Source organism: Lygodium microphyllum, chromosome 7 (genome assembly GCF_053477565.2).
Source record: "Lygodium microphyllum isolate KBCC chromosome 7, Lygodium_microphyllum_v1.1.10, whole genome shotgun sequence".
NCBI classification, from domain to species: domain Eukaryota; kingdom Viridiplantae; phylum Streptophyta; class Polypodiopsida; order Schizaeales; family Lygodiaceae; genus Lygodium; species Lygodium microphyllum.
Genome location: NC_141141.1, coordinates 114,564,172 through 114,576,521, shown reverse-complemented (window position 1 = coordinate 114,576,521; position 12,350 = coordinate 114,564,172). Strand labels below are relative to the sequence as shown.

Genomic DNA, 12,350 nt, shown 5'->3' with positions numbered 1-12,350 from the left:
CGCCAGCCATGCTCTGCAGCCATAGGCCACTTGCCACTCTCATCAACACCTCGAGCAATAAGATTAATCTCGGAACCATGATCGACTAAAGTGACCAAAGGAATCTGTTTCTCTCCAATCCTTACCACCGTCTCAGTGGTTGCTCTAGCCCAATGACTACGTGAAAAATGGCTGTGAGGAATGAGGATAGGGGTATCATCATCCTCATACTGCATAGGCTGAACTATTTTCTCTCACAGAAGCATTCTCAACCATCACTGCATCATCTTGCTCTTCCCCAAGAGCTCCATGCCATAACCCCTGTAAAGCAGGTCCTTCCATTGCATGTCATTTCCTTCGCAAAAGATCCTGCATCTGATCCTGTATTTCTCTTCTAGCAATCCCAAGAGCTTCACCAACAGTAAAAGTGACTTCACTATTTAAAATTCTTTCATGAAAAATCTTACTCATATCCATCTGCATGTCAAGGTCTGACAAGAGCTTGAATCTTGGCTCCTTTCTTGGTTGTCTCTTTTCTTTCATCTGTTTGTCTGCCATAGGTTGTTCAGGACTTGATTGTGCTGGAGAACTCGTCATAGGTGGAGCTGTAACAGGTGGTGAAACAAAGTCACCCCCTCTAGTCTTTTTTGAGGTGATGAGACCCTCCTCATCTCTTCTTCTCTTTTCCTCAACCATGGCATCTAAACCCTGTGTTTTCGCCATATAAGAAAAAATAGAATACCTGTCAACAGGAGAATCCCATCCCGTTTCTCCTTGGATGCTGGAGCCCACACAAGTCATAGTGGATGCTTGAACTTTCCCTCTTCTTGCTATCTTCAAGGCAGAGGACCATAAGGCAGAGTCTCCGTCTGATTTCTGCTCAAGCTGGACTCCATAAGCTGAAGCATCTCCTCTAACACTCATATAAGCTAATCGCGCAGCCATATCATCAACGAGCTTCTTCATGCCTCCCTTACCAAAGTTCGTGTCAAGAGGAGCACCAGTCTCTGTCATCATATCTTCCCATCTTGTCCCCAAAACACTACGTTCTTCTTACGCGCTTCTTGAAAAGCATCACAATCTCTGCAGTGTTGGTGCTCTGTACTATCGCACCAAATACATCGTCTTCCTTTTCTTTGGCCAACTGGGAAAGCAATCACTGGAGCAGGTGCTACAGTAGGTACTGGCATAAGTTTCTCTTTTAACTTCCCAACTTCAGCTTTGACTGCCTCTATCGTCAAATCTGCCAAGCCTTTAATAACATTATCTACTAAAAAGGGCACTGGAGCATCAGGAGCTGATGGATTTACAACAGGAGGGGTAGGCTTAGGCATAGAACTTGCAGCAGGGGTAGAAGTAGAGGTCTCCAAGGATTTTTCAGAAGCAGATCCTGTATTATGATGCAATCGTACCCTCCTACGCTGCTTCTTAACAAGCGCATTCACAGCATCAATGACATGTCTCCACTCAGTCTTTAAGCCTAAATCGGTAGCTTGATCTTCCAAAAGATCATCCAACTTTTCCTGTAAATCAGCATCAGCAGCTTGTAAAAATAATTCCACCTTCTGCATCTCCAAAGCTTGCTGCTCAGTCCCGTCCAACTGATCATAGCGACTCTCGAACTCTCGCAGAAGGGCGGTAATAACTGAAAGTCCCTTATTAGGCATAGAAACCCATGCTAAGAAATTCCTGTGGTTCATAAGGCCTGTATCCTCTAGGAAATATTTATCTTTTAATGCCTTCTTAAACTCTGTCCAACCAGCATGTGTTCCTTGAATTTCTGAAATTCGGACCTCAAGCGCGTGAACCACGATCTGCAAGAATTAGCGACTCCAAACGTCTTGAGAAACTCCAAAAAACTTCATCTTTTCTTCATACAAATGCAGTAAGTTGAAACTTGTTGGCCATTGAACTGCTTCATCTCCTGTTGGACAGCCTTCAAGGCATCCATGGCATCACTATTGCGTTTCGCGTGTGCTTGCTGCATATAGGATGTAAACGACTGAAACAGATGCTTCATGACATTCTCGTCCGTCATCTCTTCTTGCGAGTCTCCCATCTTGCTGAAAATTGACGCAGCGCTTTCACGTCGGGTTCACTAGAAATGTCGTGGAGTTCGTGCAAGAGTTGCTGAATATGGGGTTCAAGATGCTGCAAGGAAAGAGGCTAACAAGAAGATCTCAAATTTTGATGCCAAAGATCACTATATTGCTTGTCAAGTGAATTACAACAAAGAAATTGCCAACTACTCTTGACGAGAAGCTGTAGTTATACCGCCTTAGAAAAATAAGAAAACTGGCAAGTTCAGCTCCTTCCCTTCTAAAATTTATCGCCTTCCCATGGACTCTGATTCACAGATTCCAAAAAAGTATCATTGACCAGCATTCACACAGAAGTTCAACCTCCTGAGATCCATACTTGAGAATGTAATTATCCTCGTCAAGCTTCATGCCGCTGTGGTAAGCTGCATTCCCTTTTCTTTATTCTCCAATCTGAGTACAAATCCTGCATCAGCAAACAAAAAGCAGGTGTTGCCAGAGAAGTGGACTGCTCTTTACGTATTGCAAGCCAGTAAGATATACATGTTAATTTTCTCTCAGGAAGATATGTCTGCTATCGAATATCCAATCAAGATGTCAGCAAGGATCCAGCCGGTTCCACATGTCACTTTGATAGCCAATGAATGATAAGAAAAAGAGTGCATGCAGCAAGAACAGCTAACAAGATGATTGTGTCTTTTGAGCGTTTCCTCTTTATAGCTCCAAGTACACCACGAATAACTGGAAACTGGTCAGCAAGATGATTTACCTTCCCTTGTATATCTACAAACATGCCCCGCTGAGAAGCTAAAGCTCCTTTCGTAGGCTGTGACTGACTAATAACCTCTTCTATCTGGTTAATATTTCCATGTATAGCTGCTCTCTCTCTCAGTAAGCTTGCTCCAGGTGATAAGCTGCTAGAAGCCTTATATTCACTGATGTCATTACGAACTGATGTCAAGAGCTCTGCATGTTTGCACAATGAAGTGATATTACCTTATGTCCTCCTAAATTCCTAAGTAAACTCATGAAGTATATCCTTGTGCCGAGCAAGCTTTTGAGTTACTGATGTGGTTGGAGTTGTTACTGTAGCAGCCCGACTCATAGAGTCATTTAGATCAAGTAATCTTTTCAACAAAGATTCTATTTCCATCTCCATGGACTTCCAAGACCCGTCTCCCCCAAGCTCATCAGGTGTAGATACACTTTCCACATATCCGCCATGCGCCAGCAAGCCCCCTAACTTGGCATATGATGAAAGCTTGACATCGAGGTCCCCTTCTATCTTGCGAGCCTCTTTGCGTAGCTCCTCAAAATCCTCCTAGAGACCCATGTTGATGCTAACGACTGAGGCACAGAAGTCGGCCGGTGCTTGTATAAGAGTCCCTGACTGTCTCGCCCTCTACATATAATCTGTGTGTCTTCGCGAAGCCTCAAGTTTGTTCCAGATGGATTAAGCAGGTCGTTTATCACCTCATTATAAATCTCTATGTAAGATACACGAAGAAGAAATTCTCGACTTGGAGTATTCTGTATGGTGTTGAATACATCCTTCACTGCCAACGAGATTATGCCTGGAGATTTTTTATCACCATAAATACATTGAAATTGTTAGATCCCACATGTCGATGTCCTTTTCCCACTGCAATTAATGACAATGCATGAGCAGGAGACAAGATGACTTCTTCCTTGATGCCTTCGACATATGTTTCGTGAGTGTCTTGGTCAAAGACAACATCAAAGAAGAGCAGACAAGGCGCTCTCCTCTAGACCCTGTTGCAGCAGTTGCGCCTCTCATCTCTGTGATGCCTCCTCCTTTTTATTCATTCACGAGCTCATGAAGCAATGACTTCCTCCCCCCTTTTGCCTTCTCTCTATTAGTTTTTAGCACCTCATAATCGTCCTCCTCCCGAAACAACCAATCCTCACTTCCAATATATCGCATTAAAAAAAAAAGCAAGCTCTTTTTTAAGTCAGGATGGCCATTATCTCTGAACGGAAGAGTATATTTGACTTGATTTGTAGTATCCCAAGCTAACCCACCAGTTCTAGACACTTGAAGAAGATTCACATCAGGGACAATAAGATGGGCATGCCTTCCAATACGACCTTAATGCAGCACTCTCACCATCAACCAACCCTTCTAGAATTGAATCCAAAAGAGCCATTGTATCGGGATTCTCTTTTTGCACATTGGAGGTAAACCAGTGGATAATTTGCATTACTAATCTACTAAAAGTTCACGTGCAACCTTTGTTTTCATAGCTTAAATGTCGGCTTCTACACGGCTTCCTTTGATTCCATGGTGTAATATTTCCGTTTGAAATATTACTAGACCAACCTCCCGTGCATCGTAAATTTGTGAAAAGGTTATCTCCATTTTCGGTAGTTGATTTATGATCGTACGCGAGAAAAGGAGTACTTCGCATTGGTAAATCGGGACCGAGGAATCATGACCTCTCCACTGGCAAAACGTGACCGAGGTTTAAATAACCCGCATAACCATAGGTAAACTCCCTCTTGGGAGGAGGTCAGGAGATTAATGTCATAATTAGTGCAAATTTTTTTATTTCCTTTCCCCAGCCAAAGCGTGGCTGAGGGAAGGGGATGGACTGAAGTAGGGAACTTGAGAGGTGGAGGGGAGATGAGCCATGCAGGCCACCATGTGGGAGGGTGTCCTCTCCCCCCTTTTCTTATATAAACCCCCTCTAACGGGGGAGTTGGGGGGCTGAAAGGGGAGTCGGGAGACTGATAGAGGGGAGAAGGCTAGAGGCTGCATGGAGGAAAAAAGAGGAAGAGTAGAGAGCTACCAACTGAGGTCGTGGAGAGAGAGAGGAAAGTTATTGTTGATGCTGTCGACGCCATGAGAGAGGAGGAAGCAGAGGGAGAGGCTGCGTGAAGCTCAGGAGGGAAGTTGCTGATGTCGCCACAAGAGGAGGAGGCCGCGTTGTGCTCGCCGTAGGCCGCCGGCTATCGTCCCACCTCCGTCGTGTCAGGCCGCCACCATTTCGTGTTGAGGCCATCATAAGCTTTTCTTTCCTTTTTCCCCCCCGACCTTAATCTCCCCATTTTCTTTTCTTCTTCCACGTCGATTTCTGACTTGGTTAGAAGCTTCTTGGAAGCTTACTTTAAGAAGCTTCTAAGGGCCTTCTATAAGCCCATTCACACAAGCCCTTCCCACTAGCCACATCAGGTTTTTAAGGGGACCCATTTTTGTAAAAGATTTCCTACGCAAGGGGGGGCTCTCTAAGCCCCCTTTTCTATTGCCCTTCTCAAGCGGTCTTTTACACCCCCTGGGAATTAGGCCTTTTCCCCCCTTGCATCCCCTATAAAGCCCACCTTAGCTCGGGTTTTATAAACCCCCTTCTCGTAGACTCACACTAGCCGGTTTTTAAACCCCCTTTCTTTCCACTAAACCTCCTTAAGTTCACTTTACCACCCGGTTCCTTTTAAACCCTTTTCCATTACAACTTTCACAAGCCTTTATACCCTCCCCCGTTTTCTAACCCCCTTCCCATGGATTCCCCATAAAGCCCATTTTACCCCCACGGGTTCTTTTTAAACCCCTTTTCCATTGTAACACACACAAGCTCATTCCTAGCCTTGGAATTTTGAAGAGAAGAAGAAGAAGCTTATAAAGCTCCCTTCCCCTGAGACCCATCGTAAGAGCCTTTCCGCAAATAGGCTTCAAAGCCCACCAGTCATCCGTAAACCCAGTCCTAGCCAACACTCGGGTTCTTCCTAAGAAGCTCATCAAGGCCCTTTTCCGCAAGCACTATTCATCTGAAGTTCCGCGAAGGAATCTCCTATGTACGATGGAGAAAGGCAAAGATCAAAAGGCTGCATACCAAGATGAGTAAAATTGATAGACCACGAAGGCAAACCACAAGTCGAAATCATGTCTACGATGGCCCTAAAAAGTCACAAGGCGCGCCAGTGGGAGGATTTTTCTCCTAGTATTTACGTGGATACTTCCCGGAGTCCACAAGTCCAGGTTTTATCTATTTGGATTCCACACAAAAGTATTGAATTAGTCACGATAACTTCATGGATTAGGAAGCACCCATGCATGTTCAAATTCACCTAGTCAAGTTAAACGCAATTGGAAAATGAATTGGCTATTTGAACATTTACTAGAATTAGCTCAAGATATGAAAATTGGTCATTGGTACGTTCAATGGAATGAATGAAAAGAACATAAGGTGTCTATGCATTTTTAGGACCTTATCAGTAAGTTTCCTTTTGTGCATTCAAAAGTGACGAGCCTAGAACAACTGTTACCTCATTACAAGGTTGAAATTATTGAGGTACACCTTTTTACTAGGCATGGAAAGATTAATGGTATGTCACATTTTTAGATAAATCTTCATTGTAATGATTCATGAGGAAAAGTTAACACCCATAAGATGTTATTCGAAAAGAAATAGAAGAGCACGAAAATGATCTATGGACTTGCAAGTGGCATGTAAAATGGAATAAGTTAACACTAGCTTTAGTTTTGTATGAGCTTCATTGACTACATTGTAGCTAGGAGAAAGTTGCGTATTGCATAGTCGTCATGCAAAAATGTCATTCATCAGGAGCCGCATTTAGGAAAGGTTGCATGGTTTATCAAAGCATAAGATTCTAAAGTGTAGACAACAAGGTTGTAGGCATGATTATTTGATGTAAGTCCTAGTAGGACCTAGGAAAGTTAGTGTCTAGATTATCAGGCATTTTTACTTTACCAAGGAAAGATAGGGTTATTGTGAACCATGTGATGTGTAGAAGCAATGAATCGCATGTTTACATGTATTGGTGTAGTTGTAACTATTTTTCCTCCTTTAGATCTAGTTTATTATCTCTAGGAAAGGTTCATCCTTGTCGCAAGACAAGTATATTGAGTTGTCTAAATCACCTAACCCACAAGGGATTCATATGGGCATGGTTCAGTCGATATGACAAATATCCCAAGTGCTAACTAGGGTTTAGCACGATAAGGATTCGACCTGGTTTTACACTTGTTGCCAAGTCAAAACCCTCAAACCCTAAGATCATACCCACATTCACGAAATGTTGAGTCAATTGGATGCTCATGCATAAAACGATCTAAGGTTTCTATCCTAAGGATCACTCATTCAAATGATGAAACTCCGTCTGAGTTGGAAATTCCTAGGACCGTGGCCCAATATAATTAGGAATGGGTTGGGTAAGAAGACACCCTAAACCCTGCTACTCGGCTGAAGGTAATTCCGTGACCAGAAAACGCCATTCAATGGGTGAAATGATCCCGTGGAATAGATGCAACACATGTGCAAAAAGTTGCAACATCGCATAGACTTGTGATTTGTCCACAAGAGAGTTTTGTCATTTCTTGAAATGAGGTTGGCAAGTTATTGCGCAAATTTAACTTACAAGAGGATGAGTAATCATCCTGTTACATCACCTTTCTTGGGGAATAATTGCCAAGAAAAAGGAAAGTTAGGTATTTGCCTGGAAGCAAATGACCAATTCAATAAATTGAAGCGACATGGTCGCCAGGATTTACTATTACCTAAGGTATTGGTTAAGTTGGGTTAACAGGGTATGGCCCTAACCCAAGGACAAAAGGGTGAACAAACAAACCCTTGGGGATCTTGCCAAGTCGCAATAAATCCCGGATCGAATGATGGATGCATTCGGGGAGAAGGATTCACTCCTTAACAGTTGGCCAAATAAACGACCACTGAAATTGATTGTGCTTGTAATAGTTTAGGAAGCACTGTTTGCATTGTTTGCTCAAGGAACTAAAGGATGAAAAGATATCTAAATGCTTCAGGTTGAAGGCCTGAAGGGAGAGGCAGCTTCAGTTACCCCCGACTGCCCGCCTGACCCTAACCAAGGGGGTTGTTGACCGTGCCGGGAACGTGGACCGAACCCGCCGCGAGAGGTCTTTCCGTTGAGCTCTACTTGGAGCAGGAGGATGCTTGGGTGCCAGGGGGGGACTCTGGCTGTAAATCCCTCGCCTTCCGGGTCCTGCACAAGAGGCTAACGTGACTCGGGATTGGATCTCGAGGCCCGCATACTAGTCTACGGGCAGAAGCTTGGAATAGTGATCCTTGGCGGATTACTGGATAGCCTTCGGGCGGATTATGGACAAGCCTACGGGCGGAACTCCTTGTATTTCAAAGATAAAATGATGAAATGATAATAAAGAAGTTGTTTGATATTGTTTTTCTATGTCACGTGATAAGATTACGTGAAGGAACCAGTGCTTAATGGGGTTAATTAAAGAAGCTGATTGTTATATGTCAAATTAATGTGTTAGATAATTACATAACTAAAACAAACCGAGGAAAGTGCGGAGGATGGACCATGGGTCCGTCCTACGGATGGGTGGTCCCGGTTAGCCGGGAACTTTTCTCAAAAATCTCGAAGAACAATGGGATGATCATCATTATCAAACGAATAATGAGAGCGATGACCTAGAGTTATGTCTTACCCGATTTACGGAATGGGACTATGCCTATTGGTAGAGAGGTTGAGTTTTGCATCCCTCTCGTTTCCCATTCTCCTTGAACCCAGTGCAGCGTGAATCCGCTTCGGACCTGGCGTTTCTGCGTAAAGTAGTTCGCTCGGGTCTGATGCTAGTTGCTGCTAGCTAATGACCAAACAGGAATACCCAAATTCAGGTCGATCCTAAGTGGGAACGGCCATGATACTTCTGCTACGAGGCAGACGCGGGAAGACCTAGATCGCAAGTCCCGTAACATTCCATGGGAATGTCGGGCGGAGCTTTCTAGACATCCTTTCCGATGGACTGCTAAGACGTGTCCTGGATGATTCTAGTGGACATGTTACACATGGTTTCTTGTACTTTTCTTGGAGTCCTTCATTGAAACTGACAGCATGATAATATTCTTTGGCATCAATTTTTCATATTTTTCTGACACACACAGAACACACACACAAACAAAAACACACGCAAACACAAACACACAAGTGGAGTATGTACATTGGATGTGGGTACATAAAAGGACGGAAAGATAACACAGCAATCAAACACAATGAAACACACGTGAAAAGATAACACAGATGCACAACAAAAATGGAGGTATTTACAGCTCCGATGCGCAGCAGCACGACACCGGCAGTGACTCACTGCCTACTCATAGTTATACAATGGATTTCTTAATCAATTCTTGGCTCAATCAATTCACAAGAAGTCAAACGGGTTATGGGTAAGAAAAATATAATCTCAATGAAGCTTCAACATGAATAAATCCATTCCAATGCCATAAGATTAAATGAGAATGACTGAGATTAATATTCAGTATGCATACAATGTTTGGGTCTCCTATTACCTACTTGGACTCATGCATCCTCTCAAACAAGTGGATAGGATTCAACAAGAGGCTTAATGGGAGAGAATGAGAGCCAAGAATCGGTTACCTTGTGTTGTTTGATGAAGAAGGCATCCAATAATGCCACTTCAGTCCTTCATGAGAGCTCCAATTTGATCCCACATGCTCCATAGCTCCAAAATGGTTGTGCTCCATCAAGAAAGGATGAATTCAAGCTTGGGGAAGAAGGATTCTTCCATGGGGGAAGGGCATTGCTTGCATAGACTGATCAAGAGAAGGATTCCTTCCAAATGGGCACTCCATAATGCCTTCTTGCTTCCAAGAAGCCTTCAAATCTTGAGAATGAGCTCCAATGTGGTTGTAGCTTGGAGATAGGATGGCTCAGGACCTTCCCATGAAGAGCTCTTGCTGAAATTGAAGCTCTACTTCCATAGCCATGGTTGCCCACAAGTGCATGTCTTCAAATGTTGCTTCTAATCTTCTTCCCTTGCTTCTTGATGGCCAAATATTGAGCTAGGCTTTAAGAGGAAACTCCCCAGACCAAGAAAATACCAAAATCTTCAAGATTCTTGAGCTTGATGCCAAGCTTTCATGGCTGCCATGGACTGTACATGATCAGGGTTTCTGAGGTGGAAGAGAAGTCCAAGAAGCTGAGAAAGGAGGCTTCATTCTTGCTCAAGGGACCTGCAAGAGGCTGGGAGTGAGAGTCAGGAAGGAGAGGAGGGCTAGGGTGCTATCAATCTGGCCAAGAAGCAGCCCATGCTTTGTGCTAGATTTTACGGGGCTACTCCTGGAGGGTTGGAGATGGTCACCACAGCTAAACACTACTTGGTTGGTTGCTCTTGAGCTCTAGGAAAGCAAGGAAGAGGGCTGAGTCTCCATGGAAGAGAAGTGAGCAAGATTTGGGCCTGATTTCCTCCATGGAATCTTGCAAGAAGCTTGAGAAATGAGGAGAGAGAAGACCCTCCCTGAAAAGTAACCCCAACTAGACTTTCTTCTAACTCCCGTGACCATGGCTGCTAAAATTTTACCTTCAAAATGGGCCAAAAATGAGCCATGAGCTGCCAAAGTCGGTCTTCCTTCCTCCAAACTTGGTCCAAGCCGCCATTAATGCTCCTGCCTGCAGTCCTTGTGGTCCAGAAATCTTTGGGAACTCCCCTACTGCTCCCTGTACCTGTGTACCTGTGACTCAAAATTCCATGTGACTAGAAAGTTGTAACTGGGTAAAATGAGGGACTAACTGGGACCAAGAACCTAGGCTTTGATACCAATAGTCAAGGAGAGGGACTGGGAGAGAGAAAGAAGAGAGAGAAGATTGCAAAGAAGAAGAAGAAGAAGAAGAGCAGAAGAGAGAGAAAGACAGTTATGAGGAGAGAGAAATACTAGAAATGGAGAGAGAAAGACTAGGAGAGAGGGAGGGAAGACATGGAAGCTTGGAGAGCATGGTGAAGGAGAAAGAAGCCTTGTATAATTATTTGATAATGAAAAATTAAGTCTCTCTCACCTTATATACCAGCTAGTGTAGTTAGTATTTTCTCGTTATTAAATCCCCCTCTCTTACACACTGCCCATCTTACATGCATATATGAAGATTGGAAGAGACTAGATGATGTTGTGTCAACCTGTTTGCATGGAGCTTAGAGCTGGGAGTGAAGTACAAGACAAGGACAAAGTATTCTACCAAGAAGGAAAATGAAGACGAGTTGAGAAGAATGGAGGAGAAACTGAAGGTTTGGAGGCCTGGTGTTGGGCTGAATGGGGCACGCTTCATGGCTACATTGGATATGATTAGGATTGACCTTGGAAGGTGGAGAATGAAGAATTACAAGGGTGCATTACTCTCCTATATCCTATTACAATGGCATATGATTTATTGCTCTGAAATAAGAGACATATTAGATTGTTCTAAAGCTTTCTCAAACCACTAGAAGGTTGATGTCTTGGGACTAAAACAAGAGTGTTTTACCACTATAATACATTGAATAATAGGTTAGTAGTTCTATCATACACTTTCATCTTAGATCTATATATTTCTGGTTTTGAATCAAGTGATCTAGAGGATTGAACTGGTACTTTCATAGATCTTTGTTTTCATGAATGCAAAGTTTAAAAATGAAGGTGAAAGAAGGGTTTTAAAGCAATCAAGAATAAGTTTTTTAAAATTCATGTGGTCTGATTATATATTGTGTTGTTACCATGAATTATCATGCCTATTTTCAAACCATAGATTTTATGTATGTTACCCACATCCATGCATCGTGGGTTAGATGTATGAAGAGCTAAATATAGGTGGATTTTCCACTGGTATAAAACTCAAGAATTGATGTTTACGTAATTATATGATCTATATTTGGTTTGGAAGTAGAGACTTATGCATTATAAGGCATCTAAGGATCTAAAATAAGAATATATTTCTCCATGTGTCTAACTCTTAAAACATGTTTTCTTTCTCTTCATCTCCCATCACTGGAAGCTTCTCTCCTCATCTTCTGCAAGTCTTCTTACTTGAGTCCCTGTACTTTGGGTTATATAAGGAAACTCATGTTACAACATTAGGTATAACAAGAAAATACCAAAGGTTGATATTTGGGGAAATTTTTGAAATAGAGATAGTTGAAATGATCAATATTACTAATAGCTCATTTGATAAATTTGAACTTATAAACAAAAGACTATTTTGACAAAATGATTATTGAAAATAACTTACCAATGAATGAGTGACATTAATTATTATAGAATTTTATTTTAAGATGTACGTATTATAATTTTTCTATTATGTTTGTTATATGCAATGTGCTACATATATAGAATGCTATGTATACAATAATCCATATATATAAACTATAACATGTGTAGATGTATATGCTATGTCTATCAATTTTCCTTTTTCATTATGATAATTATACTATGCTACGTGAACCTATTATAAGTTCTTTAGTGTATTTATCATACAAAATATCACAATCATTCTAAAGTATGAGATACTCTTCAATACAATAGAATAATTGAA

General features: G+C 42.3%; 1 protein-coding gene across 1 annotated transcript; it reads right to left on the bottom strand.

Annotated features, from left to right (window-relative positions):
• Positions 1-2,419: 2,419 nt before the first annotated feature.
• On the bottom strand, positions 2,420-4,322 carry LOC148033860 (Golgi SNAP receptor complex member 1-2-like). The gene is given in 2 exon segments (XM_087682376.1): positions 2,420-3,336; positions 4,305-4,322. Coding segments are annotated over 2 exon segments (711 nt in total). The 3' UTR covers positions 2,420-2,643.
• Positions 4,323-12,350: the final 8,028 nt, after the last annotated feature.